The sequence below is a fragment of the Falco peregrinus genome, chromosome 9, assembly GCF_023634155.1.
Source record: "Falco peregrinus isolate bFalPer1 chromosome 9, bFalPer1.pri, whole genome shotgun sequence".
Taxonomy (NCBI): Eukaryota; Metazoa; Chordata; class Aves; order Falconiformes; family Falconidae; genus Falco; species Falco peregrinus.
Genome location: NC_073729.1, coordinates 38,732,108 through 38,757,274, shown reverse-complemented (window position 1 = coordinate 38,757,274; position 25,167 = coordinate 38,732,108). Strand labels below are relative to the sequence as shown.

Below are 25,167 nucleotides of genomic sequence, written 5' to 3'. Positions count from 1 at the left end.
CAGCCGTGGCTTTGCAGCATAGGGGTTTTCAGGTTTTGGCAGAGCACCTGAATATCCTGCTGTTATTCAGTGCAGAGCCCCCTCACACCTGCTGAACTGGGTCCATGTGCCCTGTTCTTAACTGGCTTAAATAAGGCCATAAATATCCTCTCTGTAGCTCACTGTGACTGCAGGACAATCTTCTGCTCCCAGCAGGTTGTCCTGCTGGATGAGCCTATTCCTGGATGATGAGCATTGTGGTAACTCACTTGACAGTAGATGAGCTGGGGTAGTGAAGGGCTCTGTTCTCGGGCATCACCACTGATGTGATAACCTCTCTCACCTGCCTTTATTGGCAGCCTGACCTCTGCCACATGCTCCTGGTGTTGTCCCTGCTCCTTTGAACATGCTGCTGGAGCTATTGGTGAGCTTGCCAGGGCAGTTGGGATGAAAGACTGACTGGCTTTAAATGAAACCAGGGCTCTGTTTTTGCTGCACTAACTCTGCTGGCAGAGGCTGAAGAGGGGTGATAAGCTGTGGAGGACAAGGTAGTCAACTTGTCCACTATCACTGCCATATCCTTTTTAAGCTGCAGCCCTCAGCAGGCCCAGCACAGCCTGGAGCTAGCTCCTGAGGTGGAGTCGTGCCTTCAGTTACAGTGTTTGACTCTGTACAGGTAGAGCCTGGTCCTTGGGAAATGCCTTCAGACACACCAAAGTCTTCTGATGGAAACTAATCAGATATTCAAATGAAAGAAGCTGCATTTCCTCCTTCCCTGTGGTCTCCTTTCCCAGTGTTTCCATTCCTGTTGTGCTACCAAGATGGCTTTCTCAGTGGATGATGCAATTAGGAGGAGATGCTGCAAGCTTTCAGCAAGTAAATATGTCAGAATTTGAAATGCTTTGTTTAGGCTCCATCAGTCCTTCCCAGGTGGAGCCCAATTATTTGTGCCTTGTTGTGACATGTATTTGCTTGTGTTTCTTTATACAAATCTGCCTGGAGGGCTTTTTAATTAGTGAAGTGCCTCTTATTTGTATTAAAAATAAATTCCAGAGCAGACACTGGGATTTCGGTTTAGCTGAATTCATAAAGGGTTTCTGAGCTTTTCTGTCATTACTTAAACATGTGATGTCAATTTTTGCCTGTGTCAAGGTGCGCAGGAAGGCAGTTCCTCTGTAGGAAGGATGGCTTTAATGACCAAGCGATTTCTCATGCTTTTTAGTAGCTCAGTCCTAAGTGTCCACTGAAGCAAGCAGTCTGTCTGATTGTGTTTTTATACTTTTCATGGGGAAGAGTTGTCTTCTGCTTTGGGCAGTTTCTTAAAGCAGTCAGTTTTTGGAGTGGCAGAAAAATATTGACTAAAACAGCAGGTGTGAGGTCCATCTTACTTGTACATCTGGAACGAGATACTGTAGGTAAAGAGAAACTTTTTTTGCACTTGGTCTTTGTCTCATGGGAGGATGAAAAAAATACCATTTGGGATATATTCTCTCATCCTAATTACCATTCCAAGCATTTGAGGTTACTGATATAAGGAATAAGTGTTTTGTGTTTCCAGTTGAATATTGACCAGTGAATTCCAGTGTAGTTGGTGTCAACCATCCTCCAGCTACTCTCCCAAGCTTTTTTCTTTGTGTGTCCTCAGCTACCATTTTTTGTTTATGCAATGGATAGAGCCAAAAGATGTTTGGGAAGTTTATAATGAGGATGCTGAAGATCCACATTACTTGTTTGCAGCTAAGCATGGGAGATGGAAAGGACTTAGTGATCCCTGGGGGGAGCATTGTTATGGCTTGTGTAGCAGCTCGAGGTGTATCTGGCCTCCCACAGTTATACACTTCAGGTGAAAAGAGGGGGTTTGGGTTGGATAATATCAACTTCAGAAAATTCCCCCTGGAAAAAAAAAAAAAAAGCTGAAAGACCAAAGCACTGGAGATGCTGAGATTATTTTTTTCAGGCTATTCTGTCTTTTTGGACTTAAGGTCTTGTATGAAATTCCACAGAGCACTTTATGCTGCAGAGCGCTGGGGAACTTCTGAAATAGAGAGGTCCAAATAAAATTATTCATTGGCATCTTCGTCAGCCATCAGAGGCAAATAGAAGGCAAGTTCTACATAAAGGATGTATTTTCTTCCCCCCGCTTGTATTCTGGTTGTGACCAGTTCCCCAAGCCAAGCTGTCACTGCCCTTGGCCTTGCTTGGTGGAAACCGCTCTGGTAAGAGATGAAACAAAGATGATGGTGAGCACCCCATGCTCCCCAGACTTGCTGCACATTCCTGTCACAGCCTGAAGTGGAGCAGAGCAGTCCTGGTCCCCTCTAAACTGACCTTTTTCTTAGCCACAGGGTTTATGATCCACCAAAACCAAACAACTTAAGTGGGGGGGGGAGGGCGGGGACAGGACAGGACGGGACGCACATGACACCAAACCTGTGCCGGGCTCATTTGTGTAACTTGACAGATGTGGGACGCTGCCATAAGGCACTTGGCTTTGGCAGACAGGGCTGTTTCCTACCGGAGCAAACAAGTTCGCTGCTTTCTGACTGGAAACCTGTTACAGAAGCAGAAAAGACTCTGTGTAGTGGGATTTTGTGTCATCTTGGACATCGTGAACCAGTGGCCCAGGGCCAGATGCACTGTAGCAGGGATGCCTTCTTTGTTCTGTAGCTCTGGTTTTTCTGTTTGGTTTTGTTTGTGGTTGTGTGGGTTTTCTTCCCAGAAGAATGACAGAGGCTTACTGTCTTCATCAGCAGTGATACCAAGAAAAGCCCTGCACACTGGTGCCTGACAAGTTGGAACTGAGCTCAGCAAATCCCCTTTAACCACATGGAGTTCAATGGTCTTGGTTTTTTTGACTCTGAGGCAGTACAGTTTCTTGTGCATGAGTTTTCATGTGCAGCAGCAGCTAGGGCTTGGTTTAGAAGGACAAATGGCATAAAATATTTCCGGTAACGAAGTGAAGTGAGAGAAAAAGTTATCTGAGGAGACTTTATAGCTGATTGAAATACAGACCCAGGGAACGCAATGGGTGAGCAGTGTTGTGTAGTGTTGCCTGGAAAGATGCCACTCCAGAGGCTGTGGCCAGACCAGGTGGTGGGTGTTGGCTGCAGTTTCCAGTGCGTCTGCACAGGCTGCTGGGCCATTGTGGTGGTTGGTTTGGTTCTATTGTCAGGACTCCGACCTGCTTTAGCCTACTCATCCTGGCTGCCCCAGCTGCTCCAGTGCCTGGTCCTCACCCATCTGCTAATCTGCTTGTACAGTTGTGCTCCCACACACAGCCTTATCTACTCTGGGCTGGTCCCCCATGTGCTTTTGGTGCTGTGTGGGAAATAGCAAGTGCAGGGTTGTTTCCAGATGTGGGGTAAGCTGTGGGTGGTCACACACTGTAATCCAGTCTCTGACTCGGACTTACGTGCATTTAAACAGTAACTCAGTCCAACTGTTAATTTTAACATGTTTGGTCTGAGGTAAAACTGTAAATGCCATATTTGGTCCTCTTGCGGCCCAGTGACTGTTTCTTTCTCATCTATACTGTAGTTCTTTGATAGTCCTTTGATAGCTACAAATATCCAGCTGTGTATTAGCCACACAGTTTAGCTTTTCTTTGCTCCCTAGCTACAGTAATTAGGCTTGGGGTTTTTTTTATTAGGCCATTCAAGCATTGCTCAAAGTTACGGTGAGAGGAGAAGCTCCAAGTGTTTTATGAATTCTTGGTAATGAATCAACATCAAGCAAAACAGAGAGATGGCAAAAGGGCTGTGAGCTGAGGTGCAGAGCCTGGAGTGCGTGTGCCATGAGAAACACTTAATGTATGCCTAAGGACAAATGCTAAACATGTTATAATATGAAAGTAAATTTTCTTAGCAATTTATACCGTTGTAATACAATGGATAGTTTGTCTGGGGTATGGTTGAGTTGCATTTAGTCAGTACAGTAAAATGAATATGAAGCAAGTAGTATTAGGGCTTAGAGGGCAGCTTTGTGCTTGGGTCAGTGCTGCCCTTGGGCTCTCACCTGCAGGCCTGCGTTAGAGCACAAATGGCAGAAGAGTTCCAGTTTTGGCTTGGAAACTCCTTAGAAAGCTTGGCCCTGAAATGAGCTACTTCAGTTTTCATTAAATTAGTTTTAAAATCACTGAAAATGAGGGTGAAAAGCAGGTGTTGCGTTCCTTTCTGTACTGCAGGTTTAGAAGCTGCTGAGGAAATGCCTGGTGGTCTGACAACTCTGCCGGACTGCACTGAAGCTGTAATTTGAAATTAGTTTAAAACAGAGGTTTGAGGTTCTGGAGACTGAAGGCTTTTCCAAAGCAGAACTCTAGTTTTGGGATGGCAATAAACATATAAAAGATCAAGATAGTGATGATGTTCCAGGCGTGAAGCTGTGCACTGCCACTCTTTTTTTTTTTTTTTTTTTTTTTTCTCTCTCTCTCTCTCTCTCCTGGCCCTGGGTCCTTTTCACCAGGATGGTTGAGTTCACTAAAGCAAGGGAACACTGGCTGCTTTTTAGTTAGCAAGCTCCATGAGGTATTTGAGGAGCTTTAGTGTCCTTGTGTGAGGAGTGCCGGGGATGCACCATGGGAAAAGAATAGGGATGAATGGGCATGGAGGGGGCCCCCTCCTTCCAGCAGCAGCAAGGCACTGGATCCATTCTGTTTTCAGTGTACCATGATGTAATTCAGTTCCCTCTCCTGTGGTTCATTGGACACTGAGCTGCAGGGGTGACTTTGGGTATGTTGCTGAGACTTTGTCCTTGAATGTCAAAACCTTACTGTGAGCTGGAGGCTGGCAGAGAGCTGCTGCAGGGCAGAGCTTCCTTTAGTGGAGGACACTTGTTCAGGTTGCCTTTTTTCTGGAGAGGAGGAGGGCTGGATGGAGTCTGGCAAAGGGCGAGATGTTGGTGATTCAGCTTTTCTGGCTCCCCAGAACTCTTCTGTGGCAAGGCAGCCTCTTGGGGTGCGGTGGCAGAGTCCCTAGCTGGCCATCCAGCACTGCCTGTAACATCTGAGCAATTGTGCGCTTAAACGTTATGCGGTCTTGGTGGGATGAAATCACTTGTTTTTGTGTCTATCTGGATAAGGAAAGCTTTTGCTGAGCTGCAAGAGCTGTCTGTACTTGGGGGAGGAGAAGTTTTTTGGTAACCCAATGTGTTCAGTGCAAGGCATGCTTGTTGCAGGGCTAGAGGGAAATGTCATGTTGGTCTACTTTCTGGGTCTACCCTGCTGTCTCTGGAGCACAGACTGCAGGTGGTAAAGGGTGGACAGTGTGGTGATCACCAAATGGCTTAGTGAAACAGCCCAGAGTTCAGCTCAAAATAGAAAAATGGGCGACTTCCAGTAGCTGATGTGCTCATTCCTACCTGGCCTGGATGGCTTGGGTGGTGAGCTGCACTTGTGGCATGTTGATTTTGGGCTGCATCTTGCACCAGAGGCTCTTTGGGGAAGAGCACTGTTTCCTATTTGAGAGTGTTCCCTGATACGTGTACATCTTGTACTCTGGGCACTGAAATAAAATAGCCCTTGCAGCTGGCCGCAGCAGCTCCATTACTGCAATCCTGGCAGCACGTGCAGCACCTGCCCAAAGCAGAATTTGGCCCCCAGGAGTGGCATGCTGCAGGCCCTTGGCACAGGCAGGGGAGGGCATGTGTTTAATTCCTGTTACGTTGCTTAAACCTTTGCTGTTTGCAGCAGCAGCCATTTCTTCAAGTGAATGTGTGGGGATGCTCAGAGAACAAATTTATTGTGGGGCTGCCTGTGGTGCTGCTTTCTTGCCCTCCATGTCCCAGCCAGACCTGGGTTAAACCTGGAGGTTCCATGGACAGCAGAAAGGATTTAAGGGGCTTGACACTGAGTTAACAGTATTCCCCTGAAATTACCATTTTGGGGCTATTACCTGCAATAGGAATTTGTGCTGCTTTGCCTCAAGGGATATAGCTCTAAACCCTCCTAGTGTTGCAGCTGTTTTCCCTGGGAAAGGCAAATGACATCTGTGGGCGTAAACATAGCTTTAATGGTGAGATGTGTCTGTACTAGAGCTTGGACTGTGTGTTGGTCCTTGTGGAAGTGCAGCCTTTCGTTAGGACAGGCAGTACATGGGCCTGCAGATGAAGAGCGGTGTCAGTGTGGCTGGCTGTGAAAAGTGGGTGCTGCTGGGGGGGACATGTTCAGCCAGCCCCTTTCTGGGCTGTGGCCCTGTCTGTCATGACAGAGCTGTCTGTACTGCTCAAGATGCAGAAGAGTATCAGGCTTCATCTCTTTCAATTTCACACCTGCTAAGCTGTGACAGTAAACATCAAGAGGAGGAGTGACCAGCTGGGCAGTGCAAACCCTCGTTTTTCCTGTGCTTCAGGCAAAAATTGATCAGTGATTATTTTTTTTTATTTTTTTAAATTAAAACCTGTTGCTCACTAAACCTGTTTTGCAGTTTGTTAGCAATTTGAGCTCTGCTTCTCGTCTCTGGCAGGAATGTGGCAGGAGTTGGGCAAGCTTTGACCCTTACAGCAGCTCTGTGTGCTCAGCAGTGCTGAGAACAAAGGAGAAAGCCCAGGCTGTGGCTGTTCTGTGGAAGGGAGACGTTGCCACAGAGCACTGCTCTCCTGGGATCTTGGCTGCCCTTTGATGTGGTCCTGTGTTCCCCCAGGAAGGAGTAGCCTTGAACCCTGTGCCTCTCGTGTGGTGGGTGCCTTGGGAGGTGCTTTGGTCATGTAATATGTTTCCGGCTGGAAACCTATCTTCAGTTTGGGCATCTGGAAACTGGGAATATGCAGCTGCCTGTGAAAACTCAGTATGTATGTGCCCAGTAACAATCATGATAACACTGAGCTTGTGGTTATGATGGGCACTTTATGACTGGCAGCATTAATAAAATTAATGAGACTTAATGTCTGCTGTGTTGTAGAGGTAGTGTTTGCTCCCAAGTCTGCCAAAAACGGGCTGTCTGTTTTGTAAGAGCCCTGATACCGTCTGTCTTGTACAACTGTCCCTCTGCTAAAGAGTAGCTGGTAGGACCAGAGGTGGTATGGTGACACTGGCGGCTCAGAAGGAATGGATGCGCCTCTACTGAGAAAGTATCAAAGTGGTTTTTTTCCCCCTGTTGTTTTTTGGTGGGGGTTTTTTTGTCTTTTTAAGAAAGATGGAAAACAAAAGGAAATGTTCAGGGGAAATAAGGCTAATGGAATGAGAAGGATATTGGTCAAAAAGGGGAAGCTGAGTCCTTACAAGAGGACCAAAAAAAAAGTATATGCTTCAGCAGATCACATGTAAAATCAAAATGAGGCAGGCCAGAATAATACTTGAAGAGTGAATTTGCCAGTATGATTACTTTTCAAATATATCAGAAACCTTTTGGAGACAGGCAGAAGAAGGGATCAGGGTGTGAGAGGTACGGAAGATAAAGGCATCACAGAAAGATCTAAACCATTTTTTGGCTGTCGTGACTCCTGTGGAGGAGCTTTGTAGCTTTGCAAACTACAGGCTCTCTACATAAGAGCTGTCTGAGAAGTTGTCTGACATTGAATGTCCGTAGAAATGGCTTTAGAGCAAACAGAGGAACTGATAAGAAACCGTAAGGAACAGATAGTGTTTACTCAAGAGTACTATAGGTTCTTAAATCTGAAATTGCTGAGATACTTTTGTGTATATCCTGTTGCTTAAGTGCCCTTGGTATCACAGAAATGGATGGTGGCAAATGTGATGGCATTTTTTAAAAGAGGGGAGTCTTGAGGAGATTGGGGAGGTACACATCAGGTAGCTCAATATCTGTGCCAGGCCCACTGCTAGGGAAGGGCTGTAGAGAGGATCCTGGGGACCACAGACCAGTGGGTCTGACCTCCATGCTTGGGCCTCTGCACAGGATCACTGAAGGCATGGCCAAGTGCGGTCTCTTGGAAGACAGTTAACAAGGCTAATGTAAAGGCATGCCCTGCCTCATGGATCTGCCAGAGGCTGATGAGCACGTGGGTGGCAAGACCAATAGATTTCCCATATCTGGGTTTTCAAACAGCCTTTGACAAGGTTCTCCACCAAAGGCTTTCAAGAAGCTAAGTCACCATGGGCATGGGGGAAAGGTCTTGTTATGGACTGAGAGCTAGTGGAAGATTAGGATGCAAAGAACAGGGCTTAATAGCCTTTTTTCACCGTGGGTAGGAGTCAGCAGTGAGGCCCCAGAGACTGGTGTTGGGACTGGTATTCATTCTGTGGGCGACCTTAGGCATGGAGGGGTGTGGTGAAGTCCCCAAGACTGCAGAGGACCCTCAGTTCCTTCAGGTGTTTGGATACCTCATTGAAGGTAAAGAAATCCAGAAGGACTCACAGGACTGAGCAAGTGGATGAATAAATGGCAGAGGAACTTCAGTGTAAGATGATGTGGGGTACTCCCAGGGGAAAATTACCTGTACCAGGCCTGTATGATACTAAACCTGGAACTGGTGGTTACAGCTCGGGAAGGAGCTCGGAATCATCAGCTCTGTGTGTGTGAGCCAGAAAAGCCAATGTATTTTGGTCACCATCAGCAAAGGACATAATAAAAAGACAGAGGGCATCATTTTGACCCTGTAACACCTTGGTGCATATCTTAGGGGCTGCATGCAGTTCTGGTTTCTGCATCTTGAGAAGGACAGTGGTGGTGGAGAGGCTGTAGAAAAGACAGTTAAAATGACTTGAGAGACAGAGCACCTGCCTTATGGGGGGTGAGGGTGGGTGGAAATCGTGACTCCCTGGTTTGGAATAGAAGTTTGGCGTAGCATATGATCAAGGTATACAAAATCATGAAGGCACTGATTACGTTGAATTTTATCTACCAATTCTTATGGCACTAGAACCAGGGGCACTTGATGAAACTTGATACAGGAGATTGGTTTAAAGTAGGTAGAAGGAAGTACTTTTATTTTATACAATGTGTGCTGAAATTCTGAATTCTTTGTCCTGGGAGGCTGTGGATGCAAAAGGCATCAGCAGGTTTAAAGAGCATTTGGGTAAAGTTATGGGCAGCCAGTCTGAAACAGATACTGGGAAGAACAGGCAGGGATATACCTATAGCATCCATAATATAAGTGTGGATTCTGGGGGAATAAGGAAGAAGCTGGAGATGAGGGCATGACTAGACTCATGTGGTTTGCTGAACAGTTCTCTCCTGTTGGCCTGGCTGTAGGCAGGATGGAGGAGCAGCTGGATTCTAAGGTGTGTATCTTAGTTTTAGAAAGTTTCCAGAAACTGACATTAAGTAGGAACAAAGGTAGGTATGACATGTTGCGGAAGAGCCAGCATGGCTTTTGTAGACCAAAATTGAGCCATATGACTCCATTGGTATTTGGAAGGTGTTTGTGAGAACATGGCAGGGCTGATGCAGTGGAGTGGTCTAGGGGACCTCTCTGAAAGGTTTCAGCATGGGGTATCCAAAAGAAGTCCATCATGGGATGCATGGGTGAATAAATGCTTAAAAGATAGGCTATGAAAATGAGGAGTAGACTGTCAAACCTCACAGTGGAGGGAAGTCCCGTAGGGAGACAGGCTGGGATCTCTGCTGCTCACAGCATTTGTATGTGACCTAGAAATGGGGATGGAAGCAATGCCCGGGGAAGAGCATGCTGTGGTCCATGTGCACAGTGATGGGCTCCAAGCAAACGAGGGAAGAAATTTTGAGCACTGAAATTCAGGAATGAGGTCAGGGGTAACAGGTGTTTCTGCGGAAGTACTGGCCTGCGTTCAGCAGCACTGCAGGAAGGGAGGAAGAGATTGTAAACAGCAAAGACGGGAGCAGTGGACAGAATGAAGAAGTCATGACACCACTCTGGTCCTCTGTCATGTTGAATATTGAATATCAGGTCATCCCATCTTAGAAAAGTCCTTGCTTCTAACTGCTGGAAGTAGAATAAGTGCCACTGTGTTTTTTTGCTCTTTTTTTGTAAGTGAAAAGCTCAGTTTTGGACTGAACACAAGCTAATAAATGCTAGGTCTTTTGCTGAGAAAAAACAAAAGAACTTGTTTTGGGCACCAAATCAAAAAGTAAATTGTTCTCACACCACTGTTCGCTGTTACCATGTATAGCAATTACTGCCATGGCAACAGATATTTTCAAGATCCAGCCAAGATCTTCCAGGGCTGCAGTGTAACTTCTCATACTTGCTCATTGTGGTGCTATTAATAACTGTAGCCAGGAAGTTTCTTCTTCCTCATGTACCATGTACCAAGTGCGAGGGATAAGCTCATTTTCGATCAGTTGTGGGAAGAAGTGACACTGGGGGTTTCCTGGATTTTTTTTTTTTTTTTTTTTTGTTCTGGAGATCCTGTTTAGCGCTGCCAGCTCTGCAGCTGCCTCCTGAACTAAGCTGTGTCTCTTGTGCTATTTCTAAGAAAGCAGAGTCTGATTTTTTTTATTCCTTTTCTTTTTTCTGCTCTGTCTTCCCCCGCCCCCCACCCCTGACAATTGTGACACATATTTACTCTTCCAGCTATGCATGGAAGCTTAAGTGTTTATTTCAGGCTGACTTGATCAAGGGGAGAACCTGCTGCCAGTTAAACATGATCTGGGCCAGTCTCTGGTCTGCACGATTTCTTAACTTATCTCTCAGTCATTTAAGCAAGATAAACCATGTGTATTCAAATTTGCAGTTCAGCTGTCCTTGGCAGTAGTTGAATTTAGCTATGTTTAAAATCCCCAAGTGCACATCCGCTTTTTCCCAGCCACGTTACCACACCCGGATGAGTCTCCTTTGAGGTGGAAGTGTGTCAGAAATACCACTGCCAGGTCTTTTGGCACCTTCTGAAGAGCTGTGGAAAAGGTCAGACTTGTCTTTTGCTTGTGCTGGCAGTTCCTCTTGAGCCCGAGCATTTGTGATGCACTGCAGTGGATGAGCATCAGGATCATGAGTCTGTCCCCAGCTCTGGTTCAGGTAGTACACAAGTCACAGCTGTACAGTCACCCACTTTCATCCGTGTAAGGAATGAGTCGTTTTGCCAGGCCAATTGCCTCTTCCCCAAGGAGTTTGGTTTTATTCTGCAGAAGTGTAGCTGTTAACTGTAGAAGCCTCACTGCCCCCTTTCCTCACCAACTTGCGAGTTAAAAGGAAAATCAGAGTGCTCATAGAATGTCTTCCTTATTTTACGGCGCTGTCGAGTCTTGCAGCTTCTTCTGATGCAACAGTTTTTGACATCACCCTTCCCCCAATCTCCCGAACCTGCTGGATTGACAGCTTACCATTGTAACAGAGAGAAAAAGACTTAATAGAAAACACAGCATCTTTCATCCTACCAGCCTCCATGGAGAAACTGAAGAAATGAGCATATGCCCTGCAAAAGCTTGGTCCAAGGCAAGAAATAATTCAGTCTTATCTGCAGGGAGCAACTGGATCCTTCTTCTGTTGCTGCCCTACCTGTTTCTTGGGAGGTCTGTTGAACGCAGTAGCACCAGAGGCGCTGCCTAGGGCTGCAGCTCCCGGGGGGTAGCTGCACACGCAATGCGGAGTTCAGCCAAGTGAACCTGGCTGGGATGGTACCAGCTCACACAGCCCAGCTGGTTTTTCTCATGGACGCCTCCAAGAAATAACGTGACACCCTTTTCGAGAGCCTTGGGTGACTGACACAACTGTTCACCAATGACTGGCTTATTTCTGACTCTTAGGAAGGTTAATTCCACCTTTGCTTCTTTGACGTGAGCAAAGGTGAGCTTCTTTGATGTGAGCAAAGGCAGATTTTGGGCTTTAACTAATTGCACTTTGTTCCAACATGTGAGGTTTCAGAAATGTCTAGCTTTAAAAAGGCTGTGACTGCGTTGTAAGGCAAGGTTGAGCGACTCTGTCTTTTTCTCATTAAATCAAGCCAGATCCTGTTAATGACAAAGCATCAGAACTATACATAACTAGTATTTTTGTTTATTTGGAGTTCGAAGGTATTGCTGTAGCCACTGCTAACCCTACAGATGCAAGTGTGTCGCGCACAAAAGCAGAGGTTGAGATGCAGCTCACAGGATGTGACTCCTACCTTCACCATAACATTTTGAGACAATTAGGAAAAGAATGTCAGTTTGGGGAAACACTTAAACATGCCTTTCCTTTCAGAGGAAACTTTTTTTTTCATTGTTCATTACATCAGAATTAAAAACAATGGAAAAAATCAAGGATGGGCTGTGTTTTTCATACAGACTGCTAATTCAGTCATCAATAGGCGAGCTTTTTGGGGATCAAGGTGTGCATGGAGTAGGGAACTGTGTGCTGCTCCATGGGGCAAGCATGCAGGAGGGGACCGGTGCAGTGCAGTCCAGTTCATTGGCTTTACAGCGTCCTTACTCTGTCATGTCTGATGTGCTTTTTGTTCAGTGAGTGCTGTAGGCAAAACAAATACAAGAAATTAATTTCTCATGGAAAAGAGTTTTTTTTGCTTATTGTTTTATGAAGGGTTTATGAACTCTGTGGCTGCGGTTTTCAGCTGTTTATTTACTGCCTCTCTTCCCTTGCCAGAGGAAATTAGTGTGCTTTGGGCTGGGGAAAATGACAACTCTGAAGCAGCTTTTCTGCATGGAGTCCTGTCAGGATGAGTTTCCTGATGGCAGCTCTGGGCGCAGGGGAGAGGTAATCGTTTGTGGACTTTGTGTTTCCTGTTGCCTTTGACTTGATGCCAAATTCCTTTGCCATCCCAGCATTGTAAGGGTTGAGTCATTCTTAACAAACTTGGGTAGCTAATACTTTCAAGAGCCCCTCTGTTTGTTCCTGCTTAGTTTTCTCAACAGAGTTGGCAGATAGCTGCAGCTAGAGAGGTTTGCAAGAGACGGGAATGGCTTTAAAAAGTTGTGATGAAACACTGTTATCTTTGTTTTATACTTTTAGTCACCGTTGTCTTGTAGGCTCTGCTAGCTGAGAAAAATAACCTGGTCCCTTGCAAACCGTCTGTGTTGTGCATGAATTTTCAAGGGACGCTGTGTTTCAGCTAATGAATGACTGGCAGCCCTTTAAATGAAAAGAGACAGAGGGCCATTGTTTTGCTAATGCCATTTAGGAATGTAGCTGTTTCAGATATGTAGCTTTGCAGGCTGGTGCTTGAAAGCCTTATGCTCTGCAGTCTGCCCGTTTGTAGGGAGTCAGCAGCTGGCACCCCTGGTGACACCAGGCCATTTATTTATGGCCTTGCCTTGTAGGTGCTCTACCCTCTAATTACAACCTTGGTTTCCTCCAGCCCCCCACTGCTGCTGGCTCCTGTGCCTCCTTTAGGAAAGCTGAAGTTGTGGGCTTTTTGTGGTCTGGCAGGGTTATTTTAGACCTGAGGCGGGTGTCTCAAGAGGTCCCTTCAGTCCCCATCCCTGCATGCTCTTGCTAAGGTGGCGGCTCGGTCCCAAGATGCCAGCTGACGGTTTCCCTTTTCTGGTTTTGTAGGCTTCTTTTCTGTTCCTGTCTTCCCAGTCTTCTGCATCGGCCTCATTCGGAAACCTCTGTAAATGTTTTCTTCTTGTTGCTCAGTATTCCCTTGTGTAGCAAATGAATGTCTCTGGCACTTGGCTGTTTGCTCTTTCATGGTTGCTATGGACTCTTCCCTTCGATGAAGATAGTAGAAAAATTATTCTTTTCCTCTCCTGTATCGGGAAACTACATGCTCTGTAGCAGTGCAGTATGTCTGTGGCTGTGCAATGCCTCTCATGGTTTCACCAAGCCTAGGATGATCTATCCATACACAGAAATGACAAAAATCGAGTGGCTGCAGAGCCATGTTCCTCATGCAGCGTGAGTGACTTGGGCTGCTGCTGGGGTGGTGGAGCAGTTACTGTGTTTATGTGGTGGGGCAGCTTTTCCTACAACAGCTTCTGATTGTGGAGCCTGCTGTTCCTGGGCTAGTCTCCTTGGCATCAATTGGCTGAGGCAGCAGCTGCAGGGTCCCTGTCTGCAAGGGCTTCATGGTAATGCTGGGAGGAATCCCTGGAATTGGTAGTGGTGACATACGAGGCTGTGAAGAGTAAATATCAGTTCTGAAGCAGCTGGGCAGCAAGCTAGATAAATCAGGACCGTTGTCAGTAATTCCTAGAATGACAGAGAGGGCAGCAGGTGCTGCTGTGTACTTGAAATAGCAGGGATATCATCTGTGTGACATTACTTGCTTTGGCTTCGGGAGAGCACTTGATGTGTGCTGCTTCTCCAGGACTCTGGGCTTTTGCCCTTCGTCCTTTTGGCAGGTGCATCTTCTCTGCCTCATTCCTGCAGTGGTATCAGCAGAAAGCTCTTTGCCCCGGGCACAGCCTTGTCAGCATTGGGAAATGTCGACCTGCTTAGGTCTGATGAGTGTCTGATGAGTCACTGCTCTGGTGAGAGGTGGAGGGGACTTAGGGGTCCATGGAAATAGCAACAAGCCATGTTCAGCTTTCTGGTCACTGACCAGGGTTTCAATCAGCAGGGAGCCACATGGTGCTGGAGCTTATTGGGAAGGCAGGAAACCCATGCTCTGTCCCTCCCTCCTGCTATGTATCCATCCTCATGATAAAAATGGGAACAGCCTAGGCTTAATTTTGGGGTTATGTTCATGCTGGGGGCTCTTAGGTGCTTTGGGCCCTATCTGGGGCAGATGCTGTATGACTCAGTGCCAGCACACACTCCTGGAGGTGGATTTATTTATTACTCCTAGCTCTGCTCCAGCTGGGAGCATCTGTCATAGTTTGGTGTGTCCCAAGAAGACATAAGGGGAAAGCAGATGTGTGAGCTTGGGTACCTCACTGCAGAGATCTGCATGCCTGAAAGGATCCAGCTGGTGCAGGCCTCATGTGAATGCTGGCTGCCTGCTTCAGGGGGGCCATGTACAGGTGGGATGGCAGCAATGGATGCTCATCAAGCTGTGCTTACAGCATATGTGTCTGGGCAAATCCTCCCTGAAACCAGGGACATTGTCTCTGGGGCCAATGGGAAGGCTCCAGGCTGCTGCCCGAGGGCTGAGCTTGGTATGCCTTGGTGGGGCAGCACTAGGGGGTGGAGGAAGGACAGGATACATCCCAGCCATAGTGGTCAATTGTTGCTGAACTTGCAGGTTGTCCCCTAATACTTTCACCTAAGCAACTGTGAAGTATTTCCTCTCTAGGATCCTGCTAAAATTGAGGACTTCCCATGTAAATCCTGTTTGTGGGGACAAAGTCTGGTCACGAGTGTATTGAGATGGAATACAGTCACTGTCTTGAGTGCAGTGCTGCTGGTATCACTCTTGAGTCCCAATGGCAACAGACCTGACCACGTGTCCTGTGGCTGTACAGGCAGGAAGACAGCACCAAGCTGCACCAGGCCTCAGCTCCCCTACAGGGCACCCAGTGCCCCCTGGCTGGCACCAAGCCTCCCCCACAGCTACCTCCCCCACAGCTACCTCCCCCACAGCTACCTCCCCCACAGCTACCTCCCCCACAGCTACCTCCCCCACAGCAGCTGGGATGTGGATGGGCCTGTGGATCCATGCAGCATGTTTGGAAGGAGAGAGAGGGGGTGAAAACTGCCAGTACTCTAGAGGGGGTGAAAACTGCCAGTACTCTGCCCGCGCCCTCCCCCCCCCCCCCCCCCCCCCCCAGTTCCCCCTTGTTCTCAAATGCTCAGCCCTTATAAGGAAAAATGACTCTGCTGAAGCCTTCACTGAGCTTAGGAGGTGCCACTGCAGCTGGGGCAAAGCAGAGCTTCAGGGCAGATGTTTAAGGACTTGGGGGTTTGGGCTGTGGTCTGATGTACAAAACATGATGTCAGGAGTGATCCAGAGAAGGCTGTGGCAGCAGCTCAAGGGCTGGATGGGTTGTCTGGGCAGATCCTGTAGCCCAAGGAAACTTGTCTCACTGCTCTGTTGTGGCCAGGGGCTCAGGCTCTCCAAGGGATTGGGTTGTCTGGGACAGACACAGGAGAGGCTGTCTGGCCAGATCCATGTCCCTGGCCAGCTTGGGGCCCCTTACAAAGAGCAGAGGGAAGGGCTTGTAACCATTTTCACATCTTATGCCTTTCACCTTCTGCCCAGGCTGCAGTGGCCACAGCTGTACTCCAGCCATAATACACTCCATGGTGCTCATCCTCACTGACAATTTGGGGATAGAGAGAAGTGGGAGGCCCTTGGTCTTCAACGGAACAGTGGGTCCTTTCCCCAGGCACAGCAGCCAGCCCTGCTTTGTGCCTCCAACAGGGGAGCTGTGGCAAGAGCCTGTGTTTACCCTAGCTGTGCAGGTGCAGGCAGAGCTATGTACAGTCTGCATCGTTGAGATTTTGTTAATGGGAGCGGATTTTACTTCTCCTCCTGCTGTCAGGTGCAGTTTCCTTTAGTGTTGGTTTGTGCAGTCCCCTGGTGACTGTGTCTGCATCTCCAGTGCCTGAACTCCTGTTCTGTTAGAGCCCATTCAGCAGGTGCTTCATGCTCTGTCCCAAAGCCATGAAAACGAGGATGTTTCCTGCCCCTTGCTCTTCCCTCTGTTGCAGAACCCCTGTCCTCTGGAGGAGGGATGGAGAATGGGGTGGGGTTGAGCAGCACTTCAAGTCTCTCTGTCCTTAGCTCCCTGTGGGGTGCCCTATGCATGACTCCAGGACTTGCCTGGGAGTGGTTTCAGGGTCCAGATCTGTATGAGCCTGGGGCTGCACAAGTCCTGGTGGGTGGTGCTCAGTGCAGAGTGGATGATGGAAAGCATGAAGGTTGGTGTGGTGGGAGTTCCTGTGCTGCCCTCCCTTCTCCCAACTGAGGTGCAGTGCTTTGAGATGCCTGTGCATCCGTCCCACCCAAGGTGCTGGTGCCAGGCTGTAGGACCTTACACCTTTGGGGCTGTTCTGGGCTTTATTTTAAGCTGATTATCTTTGTAGTGTGACTTGGCATGATGTCTGTCTTCCCTCAGGGAAGATTCCCCTCTGCCCCTCCAGGTCCTCTTGTAGAAAATCTCAGTCATGTCCTGAATGGCCTTGTTACTTACTACTTTCTCTCCAAGACAGGACCTTAGTGGAATCTTCTATTAATTTTGGTGCTGCCCTGACTCGTTCTTGTGGGATGAGCTGCCCCATTGCTCTCAGTTCTGCTCTGGAGCTGGGGTGAATTGGGAAACTCAAAGCAGCAAAATAGGAGCCAGCAGTGCTGGTACAGGGGGTGGGGGAAAGTTTGGGAACGACCAGGGAAGAAGTAAGAACCAGCAGGGTCTGAGCAACCAAAAGGCCACAAAGTTTCTCATCTGACGTCTTTATCTTTGAAAATACAACTTAGCAGAAGGCTTGGGGCTTTGGTTGTGTTTTGGTGGTGGTGGTTTTTTTGTTTTGTGGTTTTTTTGTTTGTTTTTTTTTTTAAACTAAAACCACCAAAGTAACAAGATAGATGAGTTAGAGGTAAAAGTCTGGAAGAGGTCCTGTCACACAAACTAAGTCATGGTGCTGTGCTCTCTTCTGCTCTCTGTAATGTGTTGCTGGGCTGCACTCTGCTTTCAGGGGGCTGTCCCCATTCTGCTCTTACTGGAGCTGAGCACATGTGTTCAGGCTTTGAGCAATTGCAGCCATTTGTTCTGTATTTTCAGTCTGGTCTGTCTCCTGCAAAACAGAGGTTGGTTTGTTTGCATAATACTTATTTTCAGAAGCAGAGGAGTTTTAGGAATAGGCTGACATTTTATATTTATTTTAGTTCCTCTATAATTTTTGTTTTGAAAGATGCACATGTATTCAAAAAAAGTTCATATATATATATATATATGGGGGAGGAGGGTTGTTTTGGGTATTTTCACTCCCCCAAGTTCTAAATGACAGCTTTTCTGGACTTGGCTGAGAGAACACAGTGAGTAAAGCCTCAATTGACTGGGTCAGCTGGTGGAGCATTGCCACAAGGAGCTGGTGCTAGAGGCCTTTTTGGAGGCCTTCTCAGCTCCAGGATACAGATGAGTGTTAGGGTCTTGTCCTGGCTTTGTGCAAATCTGAGCAATGTGGAGCCCCCTAGGGGTTGCACTGTATTGCTCAGCATCTGCACTGAGTGACATTTTTCTAAAGGGAGTCTGTCTGACAAGCCACCCAGTGTGCTGGGATGCTGTGCTGGGGTGGCTTTGCCTGTTGTGCAGAAGGTGAAGGGGCAAGCACAATCCTCTTAAAAGCTGTGCTGATGTTGGGGTGCTTGAGCACAGCCCGTCTGTTCTTCAGCCAGCTGGGAGCCTGGACCTGCATAGGAGGAGCAATGTCAGCAGCTTTGGTGCCTTTGGGCTGGTATCCACTCCCTGTTCCTTAACTGGTTTGCCTTGGTCTGCTACTGGGGCCTCCCTTTGGAGCAGTAGGGGTTGTAAACACGGCTTTGTTCTCTGTAAGGCTGCTTCTGCTCCCTCTCGTGGGGCCCCTCGTCACCGTTAGCAGCAAATGAAGGAGGCTCTGAACTCCCTGTCTCTGTAGGACAGGTCATTTCAGATGCCCGTCCGCATCACCCCAGCTGCTTGCTGCAGTAAGGAGCTCTGGGCCCCATGCACATGTCCCTGCCCCTGACCAGTATCGCAGTATGACTGGTCTCTGAGAGTTGTACTTAAGTCTCTGTGTGTCTGATGACGAAACTCTTCATCCCTCATCCTCAAGGAGGACCACTTAATAGGTACTTGGTCTTGGTATTGACATGCCCTCAGTTAAATGACCTCTGATGATGGGATCTGCCTGGTCCTGGAGCCCCACCACCCCCTGGGGCTTCACAGAAGCTTCAGCATCCCTGGCTTGGAGCCATAGGCAAAAAACTGCAGCTCTTCGTGCAAGGACACGGCAAGCTGCCTGCCCCTGCAGGGCATGGTAGCAGTGCCTTGTCCATGCGAGGTATATGGAGATACGAAGGAAAGCATCAGCGCTCATAGAGGTCATATTGGCCTACGGCCCCTCAAGTTCTTCAGTTTCCTGCTGTCCAGGAAGGTCCCCTGTCCTCTGAGTGCAGCCACCCTTCTGTGATATTAAGTACAAGATTGTACACTGGCTGTGTTCAAACTTCTGTTTCCTGGAGGAAGAGGTTAATTTCCCAGTTGCTTACTTTTGTGTTGGGGCCACCTTTGAGCAGGCTGCAGGCTCCCTTTGGGAGCATTAGTTGTCAAAAATCCCTCGGTATGGAGTTATGTTTGGTTAAGAAGGACTCGGTAATGCCCCAGCTCTCTTGAGGGCTCATCCTAAAGGAGGGAAGTGGGGTGAGGAGGTGGGATCTTGACTCAGGGCACAGAAACCCAAAAATTATGGAATATGGAAGTGAAATGGCAGATCAAGCTGGAAGAGCTCTTCTTGGAGCCACACAGAGGGGTGTACTTGCAGGCTGGTTGAAGCTCCCTGAGGCAGGGGTTTCCTGTGGCTTTCCTTGAGGCCCCCTCACCCTTGTCAGGTGAATGCCTCCCTGAGTTGTTGCTGAGCAGTGCGCACAGGTAATGGGTGGAGAGAAGGCTTCATGCAGTGGGCTGGGTGATCACATCGCATTGGTCTGAAGCTGACAGCTCCGTTTGAGGAAACATCTCTCTACTATTCTTATCTATGGATGGTCTTGTGAAGAACTTGTGGTGTCCAAGGACTGTGCTTGGCTGCCCAGGCTGTGGTGTCACTTGGGTGATGGTGGCAAGAAAACCAGCTGTCCTGTGGAGTAGTGCCTGTTCAACAACTTGTGGTTTATCAGCTCTTCCTGTAAGTGACTCTTCTCTTCTGTATCTGGTCCCTTCCATTTCTAGTCCTGCTTCCTTCTCTTTAATTAAAACAATTTTATTCTTTCTTGGCCCTCATGCTAACATTTATAGCCTTTGTGAGAAGATCTAATCAGAAGATGCTAGCAGGGTGCTCTTTCAGACTGAAACCCTTTTTAATAACTTAATAATATTTTTAATTCTCAGGTGTTGCCAGGCAGGACTGGCAGCCAGGAGGGACCAAAGCTCTCTTTGGAGGAGCAAAGTTTGCAAATGTCTGTCACCTCAGTCCCAGAGGCTGGCAGGACAGAGCACAGCTGCTTGGCCTCTTACCTGCTCTTTCTATACAACACTTAAAAACCAAGCTGCTGACCTGCAAGGACTTGAGCCTTCAGGTGGGAACAAATCTGTTTGCCCATATGGAATGAAGTTGTGCATAAAAAGCCCTACACTTCCTCCTGCTTTTTGCATGCCTGGTGTACCATACCCCTCATGGCACCTCGCTGCTTGGGGACTGAGCCTCCCCCATAGCCTTGCATCCCTCTGAAGAAAGAGCGAGCCCAAGGCAAGTACCTTTGCAGTCAGGTGGGGCTTGGGCTACTTGGATGAGCAGCTGGTGCTGTGGCCTACTTACAGGCTGCAAGGCATTGAAGCTATTTGTGTATTTGCTCAGGACACAGAGGAAACTCCTGAAATCTCTCTGACAATGCAGGAGGGTGCACACTGGGTATGTGGGCGCACTTTTTTTTTTTAAACAAGTGGGGGTGTTGAAATTGTCCTGTGTTGTGGCCTCTGGTGACCAGTTTAGTTCCCTGATGCTGTCACGATGCCAGTGGGCTGTGTGCCCCCATGCTCGGGCTGTAGTTGGAGGGGTTTGGTCTGGGTTTGCAAACTGGGCCTGTGGGGAAATCCTGTGCCTGGGGCCACTGAGTCCCAAGAGGTGAGATGGATTGAAACCACCACAGTGAATCCCCCCATTGTGACCATGGCTAGGTACTGCCTTACTGGTGAGAGTGGATACAACATGCTCCATGGCTGCTCTGTCGCCCAGCACTTGGAGCTGAGAGGACAGGGAAAAGCGTTATTCAGACATTTGCCAGGAAAGAACTTCTTGAACCCTGTGAAGGGGAGCTGGAGTTAATTTTTTTGATCTCCAAGTTACAGCCTTACCTCTCTGTGATCCTGGGTTTATCACGTTTTTCCAGAGTTCCTGATGTTGTGTTCAAGCCTTGTGTGGCAGCCTGCAGCTGGCCCTGCTCCAGGAATGTGCTCCTTGCTTTTCCTTTTCTGTCTTTACATATGAATGTGATTGTACTTTGGTATTTCAATGTGTTCTGTGCAGTTTTTTTCCCCTAGTTAAACTCTAACTCAGTCATCCTCAGCCCCTCAATTTTAAGGGGACCGAACAGGTCACCAACCCAGGTCATCCACTTACATGTCTTTACATGCAAAGATAAATGTAAGCTTATTAAAACGGAAAGCTATAGTTAGCAACATATGCTCAGTCATGGCCAAGTGCCATCAGAAGAATTCATTATTTTCAATAGCTTGCACTTAACAGAAAATAGCTGACTCTTCCTCTCTCCTGAGGAGCAGCAGTGGTGGTATAGCAGTCAGTGTTTCAGAGTGTTGTTAATCCAGGTACTGGCAAAACAGATCAAAACCAGTGTGCTCTTGAACGTTAAAAAGATTGATCACTCAACTGTCTTGATCACTCAGCTGGGCCTTGCAGGGTTGGTTTGTTGTGTTTTTTTTCCTTGCTGCTCCATAAGTACTTCCTGTCTCCCCCAAGCTCATCAGTGTGTGTGTGTCGCTTTTGCAGTGTGGGGTGTCCCACCATGCCTGCTCTCCTGCTCCCCTGTCTTTCCCCTCCAGAGGACAGTGTGCCATGCTCCCCTTCTTTGGGTGAAGCCTCCCCCCTTCCAGCGGCAGCCCCTGCTCAAGTTGCCACTCTGCCACCTGGGTCTAAGTCCCCTGTGCCCCACTTCCTAGAGACTGCCTGTCCTTGTGAAGAGTTATGGTGCTCTCAGAGGTTGCTGCTCCTCATGTCCCCTCTGACCTGTCCCTTGGACCCTCTTTGCCAGTTCCTTATCTTACTTGCACTTCTTTGCTGCTGTCTCTGTGAATGCGTTCATCTCTTCCCAGCACTGCTGGGCTCTGCTGCTGCCCTGGTTTTCTCCTTTCATACCATTTATGGATGGCATCTCTTTACAGTTGACAATGCCCTTGATAATGGCAGTGACTTGCTGATTTGATCCTGTGCCTATGGTTTGTCATTGCAACTGCATGGAAATAATCAGGCTGGCTCTGTGATTCCTACCCCAAGCCATGGCACGAGGTACTGGTATAGCTGTTTCTTTCACCTTAAATCAAATAGGGGAACTGATGTAGTTTTGACCAAAAAATACTGAACAACAAACCAGATGTTTTCTGGACACAGGGTTTCCCAAGTGGGACCCACTTGCAGGCACGCTCTTGGCAGCACCCTGCCCAGCTCTGGCAATGGTGGGAGCCCAGCAGGAATCAGTGCCATGGGGAAAGGTGACGTTCTCTGTTCCCAGCTGCTTGTTGGACCAGTGCAAATGCTCGTGGTGGTAATAGCCTGGCTGGGTGAGCAGATCTGGCTGAAAATGGAACTATACCACAAAAAAAGTGGCTTTCACCTGAATCAGCTTCCCCAGCCAGCCTGTCTGGTAGCCTGAACATCAGCCCTGTGTGAGACTGCATGGAGGTCAGCATTGCACGGTAAGTGTTGTGGCAGGGAGAATTGCACCTTTTCAAAGAGGCAGTTCAGGTTTATTTTGTGTTGAACTCACACTGTACTTAGCAATTTTGCATCCTCAAAGAGCTGAGGAGCAGGCTGCTTTTCAGGGGTGCATGGCAGACTGTTCAGCATTGAATGCACCCACGGTTTTCCTAGCAGGGTAGTTAGTGTGTTCTGCAATTTAAATGCTCTCCTAGACTTGACTGGTGGGATGGGACATGCTGACCTTCCCCAGAAAGCCCAGGCAGAGCCGAGGGCTGTGCTGCCCTGCCAGCAGATGCCTCTGCTCCCATGGTTGTGCCAGCAGGGCCGAGTACCAGGCTGCCATTTCAAACACTGCAGTGCTGCCACTGTCAGCCCAGATGCCTCTGAGAAACCGCAGGCCAGCAGCAGAGGGTGTGTGAGAGGGATGCAATGGGATCTCCCTTCTGCTGTTCCTCTGGGAATGGCTCCTGTTGCTTTGCCTTTGCCAGGGAGTGGCTGGAGGCTGTCAGGGCGAGCCCCCAGGGCACCTGACAGAGGTGGGTTTCAAGGGTGGCTCTGGACCTGTCCTGTTCACATGGCTTTTATTAATAACAGAAATAACTTGTGTTAAGTCCAGCCTCCTTCCTGCAGCCTCCACCTCCGTGGTGAGGAGGAGGAGGGTGGAGGGCCAGGACTTGGAGTGTGTGAGGAGGTGCTGGGGGGCACAGTGTAGATCTTATCCCTGTTTTCAGCTGCACACTTGAGCATACCGTCAGGGGTGAGATCACTTTAGTGGCAGCATCTCTCCCATGCAGGAGGAGGTCCTGTTGGCGTTTGCACCTCCTTCTTCTTTTATCTGGGCTAGCCAAAATTGTTTTGGCTACAGCACCATGGAGATACTGGCTTTGCTGAGCTCCTCTGCTCTCACCTGGGCCAGCTTTTTGGGGTAGGTGGGTTACTGTTGAAGGCTGATGTGCCATGTATGAGGACTTAGCAGGCCAACACCTCTGTTGCCACAAAACCATTATGCTGGTCTGCCTGAAAACCAGCCCTACAGCTGCCTGCGTTGCTTTCTCGCTAAGCCCTAGGCTGGGCCAGCATGGGTGCTGGTGAGGGGCTTCTCTGGGCAGCAGAGGGGTATGGATCAGTGGCAGGCTGTGCCTGTCCTTTGGGTCACCTTACACCTGAAGGGTCACCGAGGGGGGGAGAGGAGGAACCTGCAGTGGAGATGCTCTCATCCACCAGTCACTCCCCATGTATATCTTTTGGCCAAGCAAGTGTGGGCTTCAAGCAGGGACTGGGTGATCCAGAGATCCCTTCCAGACCTGTGGCATGTGAGCCCTGCAGACAGGCACTTGCATGGGCAGGCTGCCTGCAGGGTTAGGAGCCAGGGGTTTGGTCTCCCAAGGTGGTATTAACAACAGGGTGCAGCTCCCAAAAGGAGCAGATCCTGCCTTTGCAGAGCCTCCTGCTCTTGAGAGTGAATTTCCCTGTATATCTCACCAGGCGCCAGCACTCCTGCATGCTAGCCCTTGATGTGAGTTCTCAGAGCATCAGCAGGTGATGTTCACCCATCCTGTGCTGCTAGACCCAGACTTGTGAGTGGTGTGAGCTGATGTCAGGGCTGGACTAGGTGGGGAGACCTCCCCTTCCTTGTGCCAGGGAGTTGCTGATTCGGCTCAGCCCCATCTCTAACCCTTCCCCTTGTCTTTCCCCCGAACCCCTTAGTTAGATTGCTGGATTACTGAATGGCCCTAAGCAATGCTTTGATCTGTAGCACAGCTTCCTGGCCTAGAAGCAGCAGATCTGTAGGACTCCCAGACAGCCCATTTGCCTCGAGCCTCTGGCCCAGACTAATGCAGCTTTCTTGTTCCTACAGCTCGGATTGGGTGGAGATCATCGAGCCCCGCTCCCAGGAGCGGATGTATGTTAACCTGACCACGGGTGAGTGTGGCTGGGAGCCTCCTCCCAACCTGAAGGTGCGCCAGTCGGACCAAAAGCAGTGGTGGGAGCTCTTCGACCAAAACAACAACCGCTTCTACTACTACAATGCTATCACACAGCAGACCGTGTGGCACCGGCCCCAGGGCTGTGACATCGTGCCCTTGGCACAGCTCCAGGCCATGAAGCGCAGCTCCCAGCCTGACTGCGGGGCCCAGCAGCACCGGGGCAGCACAGGCAGTGATGGCAGAAGCACCCCAATCCAAATGGTCCTGTTGCAGGAGATGGAAAAGGGCAAGAGGGACTGTTCTGCAGAGAAGAGGAAAGAGCCTGGCAGGTAGGGAGAGCTGTAGCCCTCTCTGTTTGTGTTTGATGGGTGGCTTCAGTTGCCATGCAGGCACCTGCCTGGCCAATGGGCTGGGAAGCCATGCTGCCCCGAGAGGGTGCAGTGCTGGGACAAAGTGCTGCCAGGCCAGTGATCACCACTGCGTGGCCTCTTCCCAGAATACAGCTGTACACTTTCACCACTGTGGTACCACTTGAATGTCCCCAGTCTGGGCCAGGCCTTGTTTGTGTGAGGCACCACAAAAACACACGTCAAAAGATAATTGTCACTCCAGAGCCCTTTGTGCTGAACAGAAGGAGTGGGGATAGGCAAGAATGTCACACAGTGACGAGAGCTCTGTCAGACGCTTATGATGGGGTTTGCTGGGATGGCTGAGCCGCTGTGCGAGGGGTTAGGCTGCTGCAGAGTATGGGTAAGCCTGGCTGCTCTCTTTTCCTCCCCATTCGTTTGTCTGCTTGCATGTACTTGTAGCTTCAGCCAGGGCAGGAGGTGGGGCTGCGGGGACAGAGTTCCTGGGCACAGTTATTTGGTCTGTCAAGCCTGGAATGATAATGGGATGCTGTTTTTTTTTGGCTAAAAGATCTTCTTAAACTCAAACCAGTCTGACAACA

General features: G+C 48.8%; 1 protein-coding gene across 5 annotated transcripts in view; it reads left to right on the top strand.

The window, feature by feature from the left end:
• LOC101916624 (rho GTPase-activating protein 39-like) overlaps window positions 1-25,167 on the top strand; it is a 67,762-nt gene that overhangs the window by 14,637 nt on the left and 27,958 nt on the right. For 3 of the 5 annotated variants that reach the window (XM_013297453.3, XM_055814053.1, XM_055814052.1), the window contains exon 2: window positions 24,149-24,547. The exons of 1 other annotated variant lie outside the window; for it this stretch is intronic. In XM_013297453.3, the coding sequence (XP_013152907.2) occupies window positions 24,192-24,547 (356 nt within the window). In that variant the 5' untranslated portion in view covers window positions 24,149-24,191. Of the gene's footprint in view, window positions 1-24,148; window positions 24,548-25,167 lie in introns of those variants that run through there. One more of the 5 variants, XM_055814055.1, reaches the window with a different exon arrangement.